The sequence below is a fragment of the Colletotrichum gloeosporioides genome (genome assembly GCF_011800055.1).
Source record: "Colletotrichum gloeosporioides strain Lc1 chromosome Unknown consensus_12, whole genome shotgun sequence".
Lineage (NCBI taxonomy): Eukaryota > Fungi > Ascomycota > Sordariomycetes > Glomerellales > Glomerellaceae > Colletotrichum > Colletotrichum gloeosporioides.
In genome coordinates this window covers 1,999-22,952 of record NW_025544657.1, presented here as the reverse complement: position 1 = coordinate 22,952, position 20,954 = coordinate 1,999, and the positions used below count along the sequence as shown (strand labels likewise).

Genomic DNA, 20,954 nt, shown 5'->3' with positions numbered 1-20,954 from the left:
CATGCACCTCGCTTTCTCTAATACCAGAAACCTCTCATCCCCCACACCTGAGCGCAAGGCGCATTTCCATCCCATGCAGAGGCAGACTCAACCAGACCCGCCAGATCGTCCCAAATAATACTCCGCGCCAATCTGTTGCCCGCCAAAGCCCAGAAAACGGGGCCCGTCAGGGGTGCGCGTGTGAGAGTGTGCGGTCGTTCCAGAAGCCTGGGCCTAGCCTGCTGGCGCTGCTGGCGTGTCACCTCGTCTTGGCAGGCGGCAGTGAAGTTCTGACAGACGGACAGGGCGGGAAATTGTGGAGCCCGTCAGACATGAGAAAAAATCTCAGTATTCGAAGAATGAGTCGATGAAGGGCAGACCCGTCAGTAGGGGGAGAAGACCATCCATGGGTTAACTCTATTCAGTGGATACGCGTATGCTTAGATGTTAGTGCTATCAATTCGGCCGGTGGCTTATGCGTGGGAAACCGAGACCGAAGAGACCATTTTTGGGGCTGTGTTCCCACTTCGTGCAGGGCCAGGGAGAAGAACAAGCACGTTATCCAGTATTAGCGCCAACGCAGTGAGTGTCTGGCCTTGTTTGTATTACTGCGTAAGATAACCACAATTGCCCAACCCGCCCCCTAAAAACCGAGACCGAAACAGAACCACAGCAAATTGTGCGTGAGAAGATCCGTTCCAGCCAGCCCGCAAACCCGCCGAAAAAGAGGCTGCGGCTGATGGCTGTGCTTGTTCCCTGGAGATTGACGAGCGAAAAGGCCCGGTGTAATGGGAATTGCGGTATCAAACTCTACCGAATACGTGGAAAGATGCAATGCGGAATTCGTCTTGGTATATAGACGGCCGTGAGGCCCGGCGATGGGTTGATGTTTTGGGAAGAACACCAAGACACTCAAGATAAAACAACTCAACCCAGTCTACAAGACTCAAGGCTCAAGATTTCTAATTCATAAATCTTCCAATTTTCCCATTTGCCTTGCAAGAGTCTGATATCCGAACATCACCGATCTTGAATACCCTCAACACCAACAGGATACCCACCCTGACCCCATTTCGAACATCACCAACACCAACACCGCCAAGATGAACGCCCTCTTCTCCAGCAAACTCAAGTTCCCCATCCACATGGTCCAGCTCCTCCTCGTAGCAGCGGCCCTCGGTCTCTCAGTAGCACGCATCTTCATGCCGAACCGTCCCAGGGGTAGATCAGGCACGATGGCACTGGGCATGGTAAGCCTCCTCCCACCATCCCCACCCCCAAACCAACACCCAACTAACACTCTCCCTCCCCACAGTCCGCAAAGTCGCTCGCCATCATCCTCTACCAAGTCCTCACCGAACACGTTCCCGCCCTCCACCGCTGGGCCTCGCTCAAGGCCAACCTCATCCTCAACGCCATGGAGATCGTCTTCTGGGCCGCCGTCGTCTACATGGGCATCCAATCCCAAACCCAGCAGTCCTGCATCGGCACCTCCTGCACCATCGGCTGGGTCGTCGTCGTCCTCGGCATCCTGCTGTCCATGATCGCCGGCTACGCCACCATCATCGCCTGGCTTGACTTCCGCTACTTCAAGAAGAACGGCGTCCGCCGCGGCGCCATGGGCCACGACGCCGCGCCCCTCGAGAGCCGCTGCGAGGACCAGAGCGTCGAGAGCGTGCAGATCCAGGAGGTGCGCCGCGAGCAGAGGAAGAACGGCGACGAGCAGAGGTACGCGACCGCGGCCTACGGACAGCAGACCCAGGGATACACGCACCAGCAGCAACAGCAGCAGTATGCGCAGCAGCAGGCGTACCAGCCGGCATACCCTCAGCAGACATACGGACAGCAGTACACCCAGCACGGATACGGAAGACAGTAATTGGATAATAGACGGGATAGATGATGATGAACATGTGCGGAGCAATTCGCGGGGAATCAGGGCGGCGGGTACTGGAAGGGATTGTTTCATTTGTTATACCAGCGAAGCGGGTTTTCTGAAAGGGGATCATGTACAGGAACAGGATGATCAAAGGCGGGCGTAAACAATAGAAAGGGGATTCGGAATCATCTCCTTTGTAGAATCATTTACACAGCGAAACCTCAATCAGAGGTAAAACAATCAGACGACTTCAGTCAAAAGCATTTCCCAATCGCGCATCTTCCAACAAGTCAACAAGTGAACTTACCAAGCGATCATCTTCTGTACCCATCCCGATGTCCACCAACAAGCAAGCTATCGAGAGCACTGCTCAAAGAAAACTTGTTCGGCTCTTGCGAGCTGCGCCGTCTGACCTGGCCCCGAGCTCGTGCTCTATCCATGGCAACCCGTCTCTCTTCCGCCCGGGTCAAGATCGGCCCATGGTCAGAGGGTCGTCGCCGGCGGCGAGGCCCATGGTCGGTGCGAGTGCGGGAGCGGGAACGGACCCGAGATGATCTGCGTCTCGAACGCCCGCTCTCATTTCTGTGTCGGGGTTGCTCTGGAGGTGGATCATGCGGCGACACTGGCGATTGGACTCGTACCTGCTCCTGCTCAGGGCCCTGATCCTGATCATACTCTTGCTCAATCTCCCGCTCATACTCCTGCTCATACTCGTGCGCGTACTCCTGCTCATACTGCTCGAACTCCTGCGTGTGCGCATGGTCTTGTTCATACTCTTGCGTATGTGCATGGTTTTGCTTACGCTGCTGTTCATACTCCTCTCGGTTTCCCCATCCGCTGCCACTCACCTCTTCCTCTTCATCTCTCAACCCAGCATCGTAAAACAACCCTATACTCTCCGGGTGCGCCGTGGTGAACACAAGCCAAAACCTCTGGTCCCTAATCGTCGGGATGTTCGCATGCCTCAAATCCATACCGACTCTGTCCACGTCCTGCTTACACATCTGCTCGAGTAGCCAGATGGCATCACTCCCTAACCTCTCCTTGTACCGCCAACTCTGGTTATACCGCGGGTTGATGTACACCTGGGCAATCTGTTCAAGTTGAGCTGCCGGAGTCAAGACCGCCGTGGTAACATCATCACACCCAAAATTGAAGTGATAAGCGTCCAGGCGTTCGAATCTATGGTTGTCATCCGTCTCGAGGTACTTGACCTGGATCATCCACGTGTCTCCGTCAACAGGGACGCCAATCTCGTTGGGCTTGGATGGGTACAAAGCCATGCCGCCGGCCACAGCCCATGAAGCCAGCACGTCTCTAGTGTGGGACGGGCAGACGATGCTGACGTGCGTGGGCTTGCGTCTGTCAAAGTCGAAGGCCACCATGGCGGCCGTGCCGCAGACGGCGTACTGCACGTGGGAGAAGGCATGCCCGATATGGTGGAGTACTTCGAATAAGGTTGACTTGGACATGCGAAGAGGCGGCGATGGAGGGAGAGAGACATCGGTGTACTGGCTGTCTGCGATAGATGGAGCATATTGCATGATTGTGGAGGTCTCTAGTAAGAAAGCTTGGTAGCTGTAGTCAGACCTGGGTGAGGGTAGAGGAGGGCGCCGTTTGTATCGCCAGTATGGAGGGATCGGAAGCAGGCTGAAAGCTTTGATCTTCTCAGCGCGAGAGATGGTTGAGGTTTTCACGCGGTCGTTGCCTGGAGACTGTGTAGCAGATCTGGTGGAATGATCTTCGCTGGCCTGGCTAGGTCGCCGAAGACGAGGGAGACAAAAGAGACGGCTGAGGGTATTTGAACGATGGCGACGTCGCATCCCGTGGACGTCTGAGGGATTCCGGAGAAGGGGTACTTGACGAAGTGCTTGTTGCCGAAGATTGCAGTGACGCTTTTCGCGATTTGATTTGGTCTCTGTCATGGTCAAGTTGGTGCTGTACACGATATAAGTAAAAGCTTAAGAGATACCCGTCCACTGCTTGAGTCTGAGCACTGTCGCTGTCTCTGGACAATGGAGTAATAGTAGCGATTCTACGTTGTTCTGGACCATTGTCAGTCACGAGAGAAGAGCGGGGAATATCAGAACTGGGACTTGTTGATGAACAAAGAACCGTCCATAACCATCTCGACCACGGCGGTTATTCTTCAATCCGATGCAATTGGTTTTGTAAAATCGTTCGTCTTATGCCTGGCGGGGTCTCTAGTCGTTGCGTTCCCAACCACCCAAACGCCTAATCGTACAGTTCCGGTAAAGTCCTGGTATCCCGCCTCTGGACCGCCCCCGAATTGTGGCCCGTTTCCACTCACAACTCCTCCTCCACGTCCATCGAATCGCCGTTTGATTGGCCCTTGGCACCGTCCTTTTTGGGCATCGTCGCCTCCTTGTCGATCATCTGTCTCGACACGGAAACGATGTTGTCCTCGATCAACTGCTGGCCGACGTCCTCCAGATGCTTCTTGGGGTCGAGCTTGCCGACGTAGCGGGTCTTGAGCTGGTCCTTGGTGAGCTCCGTCTCCTCCTTGACGCGCTTCTCATAGCCCTCGGCCAGGCTGACGAGACGCTCCAGACGCTCCTTGTTGCAGTCTGCCTCGGCCCTGAAGTCGTTCATCTCCAACGCCTCGGTCCAGACGTGCTTGTGCAAGTTCATCAACATGTTCTCCTCCAGTGCCGTCTTCCGGTAGTTGATGCCAATCGAGTAGTAGTGTCGGTTAAGGCCGTGAATCAGAGCCTGGATTGAGGGCTTGTTGAGGTGTCCCAAGTTACTTGTGCTCTGACGAGGCTCTTGACCAAGCATGAGCGACTGGGGGTTGATGAGGCGGAAGGCGTCAATCACGACCTTGCCCTTGACGGATTGGATTGGGTCGACGACAACGGCGACGGCGCGGGGGGTCAGCTGCTCGAAAGACTGCTGGGTGTTGATATCGACGGAGGAAAGCCAGCAGCCGAAACCAGGATGGGAGTGGTACCAGCCGACGACGGCTTCAGGTCTGTCGATTGCTAGTCAGTAATGGCTTCGAGGTCGCGTCGAGGTGCATTCCTACCTTCCGGTTTGTCTCAACATGTCCATCATCTTCATTTGGAAGACAGGGTCGACGGCCTCTACACTAACACCGGTACCGCTCTGAGGCATGGCAAAGACATCCACCACGCGCACCGTGAAGTCGTCGACGAACTCTCCCAGCATCAGACCCATAACTTCCATGGGAACACCAGCGCGGCCGTGTCGCAGCATCTTGAGGAGGGCGAGGGAAGAGATGTAGACGGTCTCGGAGTTGTCGATGAGCTGTGTGTTGTCCTGCATTCAAAAGTCAGCACGTGGTCGAGGGCGATGCTGTCGTCGGAGCTATCCTGGTAGCTTCAGAAGGTGGGATGCTCTTACCGTTCCGGGCTGACTGCCCAGGCCACCGAGGCCTTGGGACTGGAGCATGTTGCGGAAGCGCTCCATTATGATGGTCTATGTATGATGAAGGGAATTGGTGGAGGATTCGGATTGGAGGTGTCGCGGGTTGGGAGGTGTTCGTTCGTAGAGGGTGCGGAGGGAGGCGGTTGAGGTGATGGAGTTGGATGGAAGCAGCTGGCTCGTGAGTTGTTGACGACAGCTCTGAGCAGCCTGGCGAAAAAGGACCCGGCGGAGCTAGCCCGGTCCGGTACGTACCGCACAGCTGACAAACAGTCACGTGTAGCCGTGGCGCTGGTATTTTTTGATCAATTGTTCTCGTTAAATTTACTATGAAAGTCAAATAATTTGAATCAGAAAAGGGAAAATTTGACTTCAAATAACATTTTGAGCTTATTGCGCGTCGTGTTTCGCTTGTTAAGTGACAATGTCGAAGTACCAAGTGCGAGGGGTTGTGGCTTATCACCTTCGCAAAGCCACAGGCGAGCTGCATTCAAACATGGACCGGGCCCCTGTCACACCGCCTGCTTCATCCGGAGCCATGCTTCTGGGTTAAAGTAACAATCGCAACGAGACCAAACCAAAATCGCAAATTCGAATAAGAAACAAGTAAGTGGGGTAAGTCTGATAGATGTCAGCTCCATTCTCTCTTATGAAAATGAACAGAATGCCTGATATTGTTTCTGCTCCTTCCGGTAATGTACCTTTCAGCCCCTCCATCGTCAGCATCTTGCCGCCTCCCCACCGGCGACGATGATTGGGCGATGCCGGCTGGCACCTCCTAGTTGCTGCTGACGAATCAAACAACACTGTTGGTCGGAATATCTCACCTGCCGTCCCTCACCACCGAGTGATCCAATTACCTCATTGGACGAAAAGCTCCTCCAGCGGCCTGCACCCCTGGCCTGTCATCCGGCTCGTCCATTGGCCTGACTTTTTCGGTGCACCCAGCCTTGGGAAATCTGGGGCCGAGCCGATCAGAGCTTCCACGCCCACGCGCAGCCTTCGCTCGCCTTTCCCATCCTTCCCTCCACCACAGTCACTCCACCACCAAATTCCAATCATCACGATCGATCGAATATACTACACAACCACAGAATATCCCCAACGACCGACGCCATGTCACCTCTCGGATCGGTGGCCCTGGCCAATGGGTCTTCGTCGTCCCCAAAGAAGGTCGCATATTTCTACGACTCCGACATTGGCAACTATGCCTACGTTACCGGTCACCCCATGAAGCCGCACCGCATTCGCCTTGCCCACAGTTTGATCATGCACTACGACCTGTTCAAGAACATGGAGATCTACGTACGTCAAGCGCCCGCGAAACCGACGCGATAGCTGCTAACTTGTCTCTTGTAGCGCGCAAAGCCTGCGACTAGGGGTGAAATGACCCAGTTCCACACGGACGAGTACATCGACTTCCTGCAAAAGGTCACACCCGACAACATGGACGCGTATCAGAAGGAGCAAGGCAAATACAACGTCGGCGACGACTGTCCCGTCTTTGACGGCCTCTTCGAGTTCTGTGGCATCAGCGCTGGTGGCAGCATGGAGGGCGCCGCCCGCCTCAACCGCCAAAAGTGCGACATCGCCGTCAACTGGGCTGGTGGCCTCCACCACGCCAAGAAGAGCGAAGCCAGTGGTTTCTGTTACGTCAATGGTACACAAGACCATCCTAGCATGCCCGCGACGCGTGCCAGCTAACAGCCCACAGACATTGTCCTCGGTATCCTCGAACTCCTTCGATTCAAGAAGCGCGTCCTCTACATCGATATTGACGTCCACCACGGAGATGGTGTCGAGGAGGCCTTCTACACCACCGACCGTGTCATGACCGTCTCCTTCCACAAGTACGGCGAATACTTCCCCGGTACTGGTGAGTTGCGCGACATCGGCATCGGCACCGGCAAGTACTATGCCGTCAACTTCCCCCTCCGCGATGGTATCGACGACAACTCATACAAGTCTATCTTCGAACCCGTTATCGAACACGTCATGAAGTTCTACCAGCCCGAGGCTGTCGTTCTCCAATGCGGTGGTGACAGTCTCAGTGGAGACCGCTTGGGTTGCTTCAACCTCAGCATGGAGGGCCATGCCAACTGCGTCGGATACGTCAAGAGCTTCGGGTTGCCCACCCTTGTTCTTGGCGGTGGTGGCTACACCATGCGTAACGTCGCCCGTACTTGGGCATATGAGACTGGTGTTCTTGTCGGCAAGCACCTGCCCAGGACGCTACCTTACAATGAATACTACGAAGTGGGTTCTCTGTAATGCCGTCGCTGTAACATGGCTGACTGTTCCTAGTACTATGCGCCCGATTTCGAGCTGAACGTCCGACCCTCAAACATGGAGAATTCCAACAGCTTCGAATACCTCGAAAAGATCAAGGCTGCCGTCATCGACAACCTGCGACACACACAGCCCGTTCCCTCCGTCCAGATGCAGGATGTGCCTCGCCAACCACTGCCTGGTGGCATGACGGATGAAGAGGAGGCCGAGTTGAACGACTTGGACGACGACGAGCACCCCGACGAGCGCATGACGCAACGCCGCTGGGAACAGCGCACGAACAACGAGGCCGACTTCGAAGACAGCGACGACGAAGACATGGAGCAGGCAAACGGCATCACGCGCCCTCGTAACGCAAAGAAGCGAACGTTCCGCGACTTCAAACAAAAGGAGGCCGAAGCCAACAGCAGCGCTGCGTCGCCCGTCAATGGAGCCGCCGACGAGGAGGCCCCCAACGCCGAGCCGATTGTCGACGCCGATATTACCCTCGAGAACCCCGTCGACACAGAGGAGTCATCGGAGAAGGCTGCCGAAAAGGAGACTGCTCCTGAAGCTCCCAAGGAGGTCATCGATGGCGATGGAGATGTCGGCATGGAAGACAGCGTCGATGCTGACGAGCCCACAACCACCATCAAGAAGGAGGAGACCGAGGCGGAACCCGCGAAGGTGGCCGAAAAGGAGGACAAGGAAGATAAACCCGCATCCCGCAAACCATCCGCCGAGCCAGCTGAGCCTGCCGCGACAGAGGCGACTGACAAGGCAGAGGCTGCGGAATCCACGGAAGCTGCTAAGGAACCTGCAAAGGAGGCTGAGAAAGAAGCCAGCAAAGAACCCGAGGCTGCAGAGCCGGAGAAGGCCGAAGTCAAGGAGCCTACTGCGGAAGAGCCGGTTAGCGAGGAGAAGGAGTCTGCCGAGAAGGAGAAGGAGACCACCGAGAAGCCAGAAGAGAAGGCACCGGAACCCGAAGAAGACAAGATGGATGTGGACGAGAAGCCCGAAGACAAGCCAGCGGACAAGGAGTAGGGTAACTTGTCCCCTAACGACGCATCAAAATGCCGCATGCAATGACGAGATGCCAGAGAGATATGTTGGGCACGTGCTGAGAAGAAAAGAAAAAGAGGCCAAGCATAGGGCGTTCAGGAACGGGTGGCTTTTCCAGGGATCGGCATGTAACCTTCTGAGGGGTCATGATCTTGCTTTTGTCTTGTTTGTTTTTTCTGGTGATACTCTCTTTTGCTCCATTACCTTTGTCGGCGGCATAGTCTCCGTTGACTGTATCATAGAAGCCAGGGCGCAGCAGTCATTTTTTTAGTGATTCCGATTAATATCTTGCTAAAGTTCTGTATCTCCTACCGCACGTAGCTCGCAGCATGAAATCTCCCATGAATCAACAAACCGAGTCGAGGCAACGCCGTCATCAAGGATTCCGAGTCTCTGCGTCCTTACCGAGTGAGCCACCGTTCAGCTCCTGCCCTTCACGAAAGAATGGAGGAAGGTGGTCGTCATAGCAGTATCCGCTCAGCCAAGGTATCCTCGTGGGACGAAGCCTTCCCAGCCCGAAGCCCGTCAATTAAATGGAAGGAACAATAATCGCATACAAGGCAGTTCGCCAGTCGCTTTGCTCGCCTCTCCTACTTCGCCCCGTCACGACCTCGCCTTCCCACCATCCCGCACTGCAACCAAACAGCTAAGTCTGAGTGGGAACAGTTTTCACCAAAAGGCTAGCGCACAACGGCCGTATTTTGTTGGCCAGGGGCCTGACCACTCTCAGCGACCTGCATCTTGCTGCCTCACAGCCCGCATCGGGTGTTTCATTGGCCGGGCTGAGCTGCTGAGCTGTCAGAAACAAAAACTTCATGGTGACATTCTGGGGCGTCTCTCCTATCAAACAGCAGCTCCCAAAAACTGCCGGAAAAATGTGTGAGCCGCCAAACCTTTGGGTCAAGGCTCGTGATGCCCTCTCGGAAGACGAAAAAGAGTGGTTTGATGCCCTGGGGCGTCCAGAGCAACTGAGCCTCACACCAGCCCAGCAAATTGATGAAATCATCCATCAGACAAGAAACAAGAAGAAGGAGCTGGGGAAAAGCCGCGGTGGACAGAGGAAGTGTTTTGACAACATAGTCAAATGGCTGGACACTTTCAAGAGTGTCGGCGATGTCATCTCCTCGTTCGACCCTGTCCATGCAGCTCTCCCGTGGGCGGCTTTCCGATTTGTTCTACAGGTGAATCAGCTTGCCGTGTACTTGTAGTATGCTTCAAAGAAGCTAATAACATCGACAGATTGCAGTAGCCAAACATAATTACGATGACGATGTTATTGAGATTCTCGCATGGATCCCGCACTTCCTCTTTACCGGTCAGGTCTTAGAGTCGCTCTATACACCCAATTCCATGCGCCTTGATGGAGTACCAGACGAAAATAAGATTGCTGAGCAGTCTCTTGACAGATTGCGCAATGAAGTCATCAAGCTTTACTCCGGTGTTCTGAGCGCACTTAAGTTTTGCGCCGTCTGGTTCGAAAAGCGTAGAGCTAGTCGCACGATAGATGTTGTGGTCAACTCATCCAAGCCGGGAGACGTTTTGCAAGATTTGAAGAAGCTTTATACCCAGGCCGTCCACTACCGAGATGCGTGTGGGCACATCTCGTATCAACGATCATTCAGTACAAGTTTGGATTTACAAGAGCATTGCTCATCCTCTCTTCGTCACTTGAACGACAAACTCAGCCAAGTTCTCGTTCAAATGGACAAAAACAAACAACTTGAGACTCTCAGGGAGATTTCAAGCATCCGGTTTCATGCACAACACCAAGAGATCAGCCACAGGAGGACATCCGGCACTTGCGACTGGATTTTGAAGAGAAAGGAATTCTTGCGATGGATCGAAGGAGAATCTGAAGTTACTGTCGTATACGGCATTCGTATGTGTACCACCCGCTCGCTATCTTCTGGCTAACATGTCGTAGCTGGCGCAGGGAAGACGTTCCTTGTGTCAAAGGTCATTGACTATTGCATCGATAACGCCGAGAACAACGAAGCAGTAGCATTTTTCTACTACAGAAGAGATATTCCAGATCGAAGAAATCCCCAAGACGTCCTTCGCAGCATATTGCGACAACTGTCAGCCAATGTCAGAGCAGATGATCGATGCGGCATCATCCATCCGAACCTTCTTGACCTCCCAAATGAGCTTGAACGCAAAGGTATGACGTTTGACGTATCTACTTGCAAAAGTCTCATAGGAGAGGTCATCAAAGATTACTCTAAAACCACCATCATACTCGACGCTCTCGATGAGTGTGAAAGAGACAGCAGATGGGAGATAATGACCGCCTTGGACGAACTGGCTCGAGACAACGGAAACCTTCGAATATTGCTTTCAAGTCGGACTGACGACGATATAGAGAGTCACTTCCGGTCTCAACCCACTGTCGAGATTCAAGCGACAGACAATGAGGAAGATATCTCCATGTTTGTTCGACATGAAATGTCTCCAGATCATCGATGGAACAAGTTGAGTCCTGAAGTTCAGCTAAGACTCCAATATCTCTTACGACATAAGAGCCAGGGTATGTTCCAGTGGGCGTCTCTGCAGATTCGACAACTTAAAAGGTTGACTTGCTGGGACGCATCAACCATATCAACCCACCTTGAGACAGCCCCAAAAGGACTAGAAGCTGCATACGACGTCGTCTGGGGGCAGATCCAAGATATGCCATTGGCGCGAACACAGATGGCCCAGCGTGCGTTTTTGTGGGTGCTTTGTGCATTTGAACCTCTTTACACAGCGGAGCTGTCGCTTGCCATGCAACTGGGGTCCGCTTCCAACGGAGCTGAACCATATAACGAACTTGATGACTCACAGATTATTAGCATCTGTGGTGGCTTGCTTGTTCATGAAGGAATATGGCGTTTCTGTCACTTATCTGCAAGGGAATATATCGAAAACAAAGATCAGCATAGCATTACGGAAGCGCACCGTCATGTTGCAACCTCTTCTCTTAAGTTTTTGGTCGAAACCTTATTCTGGAATCCGCCATCATCGACATCATCACAATCATCGTCACCACGCCCAAGAGTAGGAAAACATCCGCATGCTACCCCTAAGCGTCAACCATCAGACAAACGATGTTTCGCACGACTCCGAAGGGCAAGAGCTGCAGGCCGTCCCTACTATATTTGGCATCAAGTCCTCAAGCATGCGCACCAAGCCGACTCGCCGGGCATCGAGAATGCAGAACTTGCCTGTCTTGTCAAACGCTTTTTCGGGTCGACAGAAATTGGCAGCTCGACATTCCTAGCATGGAACGATGCTTGTTTGTCTCATGAAGACATCCCTTACGGATGGATTTCCCCTCTAAAGCATTCAAGACCTCTGGACATAATTGTTGGTCTCACAGGACCAGCTAGCTGGTAAGGGTCACTGTGGGCAGTAAATATCGTATTATATTGACTACGTTAGTGGTGATATGTATGTAGTTAACTGCATTAGAGGTAGCAGCTATAATCGCAGCATTAATCTGTAAAGGTATTTAGGGGCTATAGGCTATAGTTAGGTTAAATTGATAGAAAAAGCACCTAAAAAGTAAGTATAGTATTACTACGCTACTTTTACTTACTTCTTCTAAGATCTTCTTTTCTAATTCTTTAGTAAGTACTTATTAAATCCTTACTATAGAGGGTTCTATACCCTATCTCTATAGAGTTCTCTATCCTTTTAGTTTAATCTAGCTAAACTATCCCTAAGCTCTTTTAGTCTAAGTAACTAGACCTTTATAATTATCCCCTTTCTAATTATAGTAGTCCTTATTATAGAATAGGATTAGTAGTAAGTAAGAACCTCTATTATTTATAATAAGTTTTTTATAATTACTATTATTATTATAAGTTATCTCTATTATCTATATAGTAGTTATCTACTATATATTTACTAAGGTTTCTTTATCTCTTAGTACTATTATTATCTCTATAGGTCCTATAATCCTACTCTTAGAGTTATATTATTTACTAAATAGGATTTTATTAGAGATCTCTTTTATTCCTTAAAAAAAGAAATTATCTTTAATAGGTTTTATATTCTTTATTTATAGATATTTTATTCTTTACTTAGTAAACTCTTTCTAAATAATAGTTTTATAATAACTTTATTTTTTTATTCTATTTATCCCCTTTCTAAAATAAGTATATTATAAGGTTATTTAGAATATTAGATAGTAACTACTATTATTAATTTACTATATTTACTTTCTTACTTTTAGTAGTATTTACTATAGTAAATAACTACTATTCTTACTATCTAAAGTTATAGTTACCTCCTTAATTATTTAATAATACCTTATATCTATCTATAAAGTAGTACTTTTTTTCCTATTTAGGGTTAGTTTCTTTTTCTTCCTCCTTATTATATTATATTATAATAACTTTTATATTTTATAAGGCTTTATTAAGCTTTTATAAAGCTTTCTCCTTTTAATACTACTTTTATATCTAATTATTATAAGTACTAAGACCTTAATTACTTATATTCTAATATTATATAAGCCTAATAACTTAGTGAAGAATAGTAGTACTTATTAGTATAACTAATTAAGTAGTAATAAGCTTTATATCTCTTACGCTTTATAGCTTTACTAAACTACTAGAGTAGTATATACTTATATTAATATAGGTAATACTACCTACTAAATATATTATTTATATAGTATTAAGTATTATAAAGTAAGTGTTTAGTAACTTTTTACTAAAGTATTAAACTAACTATTAGTATAACTAGATCTCTAACTACTTAGTTAATAGTACTTAAATCTTCTAGAACTAAGTAAAATACTATACTATTTAGATTAAAGCTAATAAGTATTATTAGTATAAGATCTACTATATATATATTATAATTATAAATAGTTAGACGCTTCTCTTATTACTCTATAAGTAGTTAGTAAACCTTACTAAGTTTTAGCTTAACTCTAAGTAGTATAATAACTAATTACTATAGATAAATACTAAGGAGACTACTACTAACTACGCTTAAGTATATTTTAAGATTTAGCTTAAAGTATATAATCTTTTAGATTAGGTTTTTTTTTAATAGTTAATAGTTTCTTTATAAAATACTTACTAAAAGAAGGATAAGGACCTTATTAAGTAAACTTATCTTTAACTTAAGAATACCCTACTTTAATACTTCTAAGATAAGAGCTATATTTTTAACTAAACTTAGTTCCTTAATAAGCTTAATAATATCCTAGAGAAGTATCTCTTAAGTAATAACTTTTATATATCTAATTTACTTATTTAAGATCCCTCTAAGGTCTAAGTTTCTTAGATATTTTATAATTCTTATAAGTACACCCTAGTTATAATCCTTAAATATATTAGCTCTAGCTTTACTTCCTAACCTAATACTTATAAGGATATTAGCGCCTCCTCTATAAGTATTTATAAGAATCTTATTAGCTTTAAGGAGGAGGATAAGTTATTAGAGAGTGAGAGTAGTAATAGTAAGAATAATATAGATATTAGTCCTAATAGTAATAGTATTAGTGAGGATTTAAGCAACTTAGAGGATAATTCTTAGTAGTTTTTAGTAGATCTTTCTATAGTTAATTAACTTTTCCTTATTTCTCTATACTACTTATTATCCTATTTATAGTATAACTTATACTATTACTTCTTAAATCCTATAAGGATTTACAAAGTGTTTACTAAGTATTCTTTAGGCTTTTAGGTGTTATATTCTACTAGCTAGCCTTTCTACTTAACTAAATATAGGGGGCTTACTAGTATATCTCTTTATAATATAATATCCTTAACTTCCTATTCTTTAAGGTCCTCTTCTAGGTCTAGAAACTATCTTTTAATAAGCTTTTAGCTATACTATAGCTTTAATAAAGCGACTAAGAAGATATTATATACCCTATTATATTTTTCTAAAAGCTATACTTTATAGGTATTAAGGCTTATAACCTCTATAATTAGTATAAGAATAAATTATAAGGTGAGTTTTTACTAACTTTTTATAAAATAGAAGTTCTTTATTAAAAGCCCTATAATATCTCTAACTTTATATAATTATACCTTCTTTTTAGTATTTATATTTTTAGCTTATACTTCTATTATATATTACTAATTCTTAGCTATCCTTTAGTAAACCTCTATTAGCTTCTTAAGCTTTTTATTAACCCTTTAGGTTTTAATTTTAATACCTAATAGGTAGTAATTAATTATTTAAAAATAGTAACCTATAAGAGCCTTAAATAGTAATATACTAATAGTAGTATATCTACTATTATTATAAGAGAATTTAGTTTTAACTAGCTATATTACTTACTAGTTATATAAGCTTTTATTAAACTTTAAGAGGTATATAGTTAGGGTTTAATATATTCTTTTAGTTTAGCTATCTATTTATAAATACTATATAGTAGAGATATACCCTTCTATATTTTAAGCTTTAGTTTAGTCTTATTAGAACTAGCTAGTAATTAACTTATTTTAATTACTAATAATAGCTTTAAGCGTACTATATTAATATTTAATCTCTTAGTATAAGATCCTCACTAAACCTATAGCGTTTAGTTACTTAGTTATTACTAGAAATTATACTACTTTAATTATTTAATATATAACTATTAGGATTATATTATATATAATCCTATCGTTTTAATAACTTTTTAGTAAGCTAGTTAAGAAGTCTAAAGAAATCTACTAAAATAGGTATACTAGTAATTCTAGTATTTATAGTAGTCTATATAGCTTATACTATAGTATATATACTCCTTAATATTATAAGCACTTAGCGATATATTACTATATATCCTCTATTAGGTATAGCTAATAGAATTTTTATAGGATTAGCTTTACTATCTTATTTACCCCTATATACCCTAATCTAAGCGTATTATAGTAGTTTTTTAAGATTTTATAGTAGAGGGATCCCTCTTCTAAGATAATAAGTCTTCTTCTAAACTAAAAGATATTATTCTTATTAAGTTAGTACTCTTAATATTCCCTAGTATCTTAGTAAACCTTAGCTATAAGTTCTCTATAGAAGTAGTTTTTAGCTTATAGTCCTCTAACTATCTATTTAAGATTTATACTTAGTTATAATATATATACTATTTTATCCTAAATAAGCTCTCTTATTATAGTATATAAGATATACTACTCTAGTATAGTAATCCTAGCTCCCCCTAAGTCCTTTAATATATTACTATCTTCTTATAAAGTAGTTAGTATAGTATCTATATATAATTTTAAGTAGGTAATAATACTAATATATATACTTTAACGTAGTAACTTATTAATACTTTTCGTGAAGTAGTACTAACCTAAAGGTAAAGATCCCTTAACTTTAGAGCTAGTCTTCTAATAAGGTTCTTATATACTTTACTAAATAGCCTAAATATAAGTTCTTATAGTAACTATAGTTCCTTTAAGCTTAGTAATATATTAGTAAGTTATTACTAATAGTTAACTAATAAGTCCTAGCTTCTTCCTAAAGGTGGGGAGTATATTATCTACCTTAGAGTCTTCTATTATATAATTAGGGTATTATAATAGTCTATCTATTAGATTAGTAACTCCTAATCTATATTAGATTTTAAAATTAAATACTAATAGGTAGTAGACTTATTATATAAGCCTTCTATAAATATTATATATAGGTATAATAAGTACCCCCTTTAGTATTATATAGTTTATAAGTATTAAGAATTTCTTAGAGAGCTTTTAGAGATATTATGCTTAGTAATCTAAGTTTTTTATAATAGTGAGGAGCTTTTATTACCTTATAGCTTAGCATCTTTCTATATTTAAAAGTTTCTTTAACTAGAAGGCTACTAAGTACTAAATAGTATTATATTTCTATAAAAGTATATTAGATACTACTTAAGTAGACGTATTAGTTTTAACCTTAGTTTTTAGTATTAGGTTATAGTATCTTAATATTAAAGTTTTAGTAAATACTTTCTAAAGTATCTTAAATATAGTTTATATCTCTTCTATCTAAATAAAAACTTCTAACTTTATACTATTTTAACTTCCTTTTAGCGTACTATTTATAGGAGCTATAATATAGGAGTATCTAGTAATAAATTTATAGTAAAAGTTATAAAAGTTAAGGAAAACTTAGATATCCTTAAAAGATTTTAGTATTAGCTATTTAGTAACTACTTAGACTCTATTTAGGTCTATTTTAATACTATCTTAGGTAATATAAAACCTAAGGAAATCTACTTCTATTTAGTAGAAGTTATACTTTTTTAGTTTTATAAATAGCTTAGTAGCCCTTAGGTGATATAAGACTATATAGAGGTTTTTAGTATACTATTTTCTAATATCTAAATAGATTAGGATATTATTTAAGTATATAATATAGTAAGTATTTAGAAAGTTAGTAAGTATTTAGTAAATATACGCCTAGAAAGTTACTAAAGCGTTTATAAGCTTAAATAGTATTACTATATACTTAAAGTGCTTATATTAGGTCTTAAATATAGTTTTCTATCTATCTACTTTATTAATTATAATTCTATAATATACCTTACTTAAATTAATCTTAGAAATAAACTTTATACTAGTAAGCTTATCTAGAAGCTTACTAATTAGTAGTAGAAGGTATTAATTCTTCACTATAATTTTATTTAGTCCTCTATAATCTATATATAACTATAAGCTACTATCTTTTTTAGGTATAAATAGGATTAATACCCTAGTAGAGCTAGTTAAGTAGTAGATATATCTAGCTATCTCTATTTCCTAAATATATTTAGTGAGGGTTTATAGCTATTCTACTAATATAAAGTATATTAGCCTATATAGGGGCTTTTTATTAGGTTTTAGCTTAATATAATATACTACTCTTTTTAATCTAAAGACCTTCTTTATATTTTCTTTATTAAAAATATTAATAAAGGGTTTAAGTTCTTTAGGGATATTCTTTTTATACTTTTTATCTAGTAAGCCTTCGCTTAAGGTATTAATATCTTTTTTGTTTAAAGCTAAAGCTCTTATTAAGTATATTATATAGGCTTTCTAGTTATTTTTTATAATCTTTTATACTATTACCTCTAGCTTAGTGAGTGAGATATAATTATATAACTAGGTATAAGTATAGGTATCTATATAGATACCTTCTCTACTTATTAAGTTATTAGATAGAAGGATATCTCTTATTCCCTTAGGATATAGGCTAGCTATAAACGTTTTCTAAATCTTTTATAGGTAGTTTTAGCTATTAATTAAGAAGAAGGTAAGCTAATAAATTTTATTAGTAGGTATTAGTCTTCTTTAAAAGTTTATTAGCTCTAAGGTTATAATACTAATAGCCTCCTTTAGTGAGAGTTTCTTAATAAGGTCTTTTTATATAAGGTTTACTATAGTATAAATATCTATATTAATTAATAGTTTAACTTTATTATATACTTAGAGTATAATTATTTAACTTTTAATAGTCTACTTTATAGGAACTGAGGTGATTTCTAGTATAATGCCCTTTAGGGTTACCTTTATGCCTACTTATTTCCTAAGTTTTTAGTATTATTTATATAAGAGATTATAATAATATTAATCCTACTCTATTTTAGGTTTAGGTTTTAGTTACTACCTATAGGCTATATATATAGTTTAGTATAATTAGGGGATATATACCTATATTTCTTATAATTATAGTATTAGGTTCCTTAAAAATTAAGGGACTTACTATTAAAGCTAGGCTTTATATAGAGGTTTATTAAGTAGTTATTTTAAGATAGGGTCTCTAGATAGTACTCTTTTAGGTCTACTAATTGAGGGGGTTATAAGCTATTTTTATAAGGGTAGTTTAGAGAGCTTAAGTATAGTTATTTATACGACTTAGAATAGCTAATAGGCTTTTTTATATATCTCCTTTCTAAAATCTCCTATAGTTTCTATATATATAGGGCTATAATATATGTATTAATATAATTAACGTCTTACTTAAAAAGCTTATTTTTTAGGGTTTTTATAAAACCTTAAAAGAATATATAAGCTTTTATATTACTTATATTTAGCTTACTAAGGGCTTAGTTAATAAACTCCTAATAAGCTTAGTATATAATAGGTTTCTTATTATCTTTCTAGTAGTACTACTTTAAAGTATTATAGTAGTTTTATTTTTAAAGTTTAGGCGTTATATACTACTTTCTTATAAAAACTCTAAAGTTTTCTTATATAAAGTTAACCTACTTCTCTAATATATTTATAAGTATTTACTAATAAGTTTACTATTCTATTTATAAAGTATACTCTACTACACTTAAAGCTTACTAAATATACTAGCTATTAGAGTAACTAAGGTAGTACTTATAAGCTTCCTCTACTATAATAAACTAATCTTCCCTTTCTATACTAGTAGATTTACTAGTAAGGTAAGCTATATTATAGTTTAGGGGTTTCTTATAAATTTTTAGTAACTATTTAGTAGGTACTTAGTTACTTAATATAGTAGTAATTAGTTTATACTAGTTAGCTATTATAATTATAATCTACTATATTAGTATTTAGTTAGTAGCTTTCTCTAGCCTTCTAGCTTAAGCTAGCTTATTAGTAGTAGCTATAAATATTTAGCTTTATAGCTTATTTAATCTATAGGGAGGGGTCTTATATTCCCTATTCTCCTATATATACTTATTATTCTTTTAATAAGTGTTTAATATAGGTAGCTTATCCTCTTTAGGGCTTCTAACCTTACTTAAAGTATAACTTCTTACCTCCTCTTATTAACTTATATTATCCTCTAATTATTTACTAAGGTTATCTTCCTTATATAGGTTTATATAAACTATTTTACTTAGTACTTAGTAAATACTAAGTATAAATTCCTTAACTTAATTAGTAGGTATTACTTAAGTATATAGTGCTATTATTATTACTAACCTTCTTAAAGTAGAGTAGAAGTAAAAGAATTATAAAGGTATTTAGAGGTTATAAGCTATAGTTAGGTTAAACTAATAGAAGAAGTACCTAAAAGGTAAGTATAATATTATTATACTACTTTTACTTATTTCTTTTAAGATCTTCTTTTCTAACTTTTTAATAAGTACTTACTAAGTTCTCGCTATAGAGGGTTTTATACCCTATCTCTATAGGGTTCTCTATCCTTTTAGCTTAGTCTAACTAAACTATCCTTAAGCCCTTTTAGTCTAGGTAGCTAGACCTTTATATAATTACAGAGGGTAGTACCTTATATAATCACTAATTATATAAAGTACGCCTAACTTAATTAATACTATAATAGGCTAGTATTACTAATATTAGTAACTTTCTCTTTTTATTAGTATTAATATAATTAATAATAACTATAGTATAGTTTAAAAAGAAGTTATTAAATAATATATAATATAAAAAGTAGTAATTACTAGTAATTATAGTAATTACTAGTAATTATAGTAATTACTTAATAATTACTTATAACTCCTACTATAATAGTTACTCTATAACTATTACTTAATCCTACTTTAAGCTAGTACTAGTAATTAGTACTACTTAGACCTATATAACTTATCCCTCTATCTATATTATTATTAAGTTTATATTAAGGAAGTATATAAGGTATTAATTAGGCTTCACTTTAGTAAAAGTGTTAATAAGGTTATTATTACTATTAATATATTATATTTTATATAGTTTATAGTATTTATATAACTACTATAGAACTGTAATATTAATTATTAAATACTTCTCCTTTATAGAACTTAGCTTAATAAAGTATTTATATAGTAAGTATAAGTTAGTATAGATAATAATAGGTATTAGAGGTAAACTAAGCTATTTAGTAATTATTTAGAGAGTTATAGAGATAGTATAAGCTATATTAATACTAATAATTATACTATAAACCTTAGAAGCTAGTATATTTTAAGTAATTTACTTATTCTTTATTAAACTAAAGTAAATAATATTACTATTAATTATAAATTTATTCTTATTAAAAGGAGTCTTATTAGTGAGAATAATAGTAAAGCTAAGCTATAATATAAAGTTAGTATTATTAATAAATAAGCTATTAATAAAGATAAGGAGTTTAGTAGTTAATAAGTTAATAAGTATAAATATTAATCCTTATACTAATAAATCTATTTACTATTATAGTTATATATTAAGGACTTTAATATTATTAAATAAGGGGTTTTAGTACTAAGTAGTAGTTAATAGATTATAGTATACCTTAAGCTAGTAGATTAATATAATATATATACTATATATATATTATTTAATATATTACTTCTTAATAGTATTAGGGGTAGTATTAGTATTAATAAAGGTAAGCTTCTTATTTTAGCCCTTCTAGTAGAGAATAATTATACCTAACTTATTGATACTTATTAATATATAACATTCTTTTATAATAATAATAATAATATAAGAATAATAATAACGCTTAA

The 20,954-nt window shown here is 40.5% G+C and overlaps 5 protein-coding genes across 5 annotated transcripts; 3 read left to right on the top strand and 2 right to left on the bottom strand.

Annotated features, from left to right (window-relative positions):
* Positions 1-1,082: 1,082 nt before the first annotated feature.
* On the top strand, positions 1,083-1,858 carry GCG54_00000354 (uncharacterized protein; the record flags this gene model as incomplete). Its single annotated transcript, XM_045400494.1, has 2 exons — positions 1,083-1,229; positions 1,295-1,858. 2 exons carry the CDS (start codon positions 1,083-1,085, stop codon positions 1,856-1,858), a joined length of 711 nt encoding a protein of 236 aa, XP_045269469.1.
* Positions 1,859-2,324: 466 nt separating this feature from the next.
* GCG54_00000353 (uncharacterized protein) lies at positions 2,325-3,402 on the bottom strand (the record flags this gene model as incomplete). Its single annotated transcript, XM_045400493.1, has 2 exons — positions 2,325-2,456; positions 2,500-3,402. 2 exons carry the CDS (start codon positions 3,400-3,402, stop codon positions 2,325-2,327), a joined length of 1,035 nt encoding a protein of 344 aa, XP_045269468.1.
* A 763-nt stretch (positions 3,403-4,165) lies between these two features.
* Positions 4,166-5,308, bottom strand: GCG54_00000352 (26S proteasome regulatory subunit rpn11; the record flags this gene model as incomplete). Its single annotated transcript, XM_045400492.1, has 3 exons — positions 4,166-4,850; positions 4,905-5,158; positions 5,243-5,308. The coding sequence occupies 3 exons, from the start codon at positions 5,306-5,308 to the stop codon at positions 4,166-4,168; spliced, it is 1,005 nt and encodes a 334-aa protein (XP_045269467.1).
* A 1,071-nt stretch (positions 5,309-6,379) lies between these two features.
* On the top strand, positions 6,380-8,575 carry GCG54_00000351 (Histone deacetylase RPD3; the record flags this gene model as incomplete). Its single annotated transcript, XM_045400491.1, has 4 exons — positions 6,380-6,568; positions 6,623-6,923; positions 6,978-7,519; positions 7,568-8,575. 4 exons carry the CDS (start codon positions 6,380-6,382, stop codon positions 8,573-8,575), a joined length of 2,040 nt encoding a protein of 679 aa, XP_045269466.1.
* An 893-nt stretch (positions 8,576-9,468) lies between these two features.
* Positions 9,469-10,265, top strand: GCG54_00000350 (uncharacterized protein; the record flags this gene model as incomplete). Its single annotated transcript, XM_045400490.1, has 3 exons — positions 9,469-9,774; positions 9,833-10,184; positions 10,216-10,265. 3 exons carry the CDS (start codon positions 9,469-9,471, stop codon positions 10,263-10,265), a joined length of 708 nt encoding a protein of 235 aa, XP_045269465.1.
* Between the last annotated feature and the right edge of the window lie 10,689 nt (positions 10,266-20,954).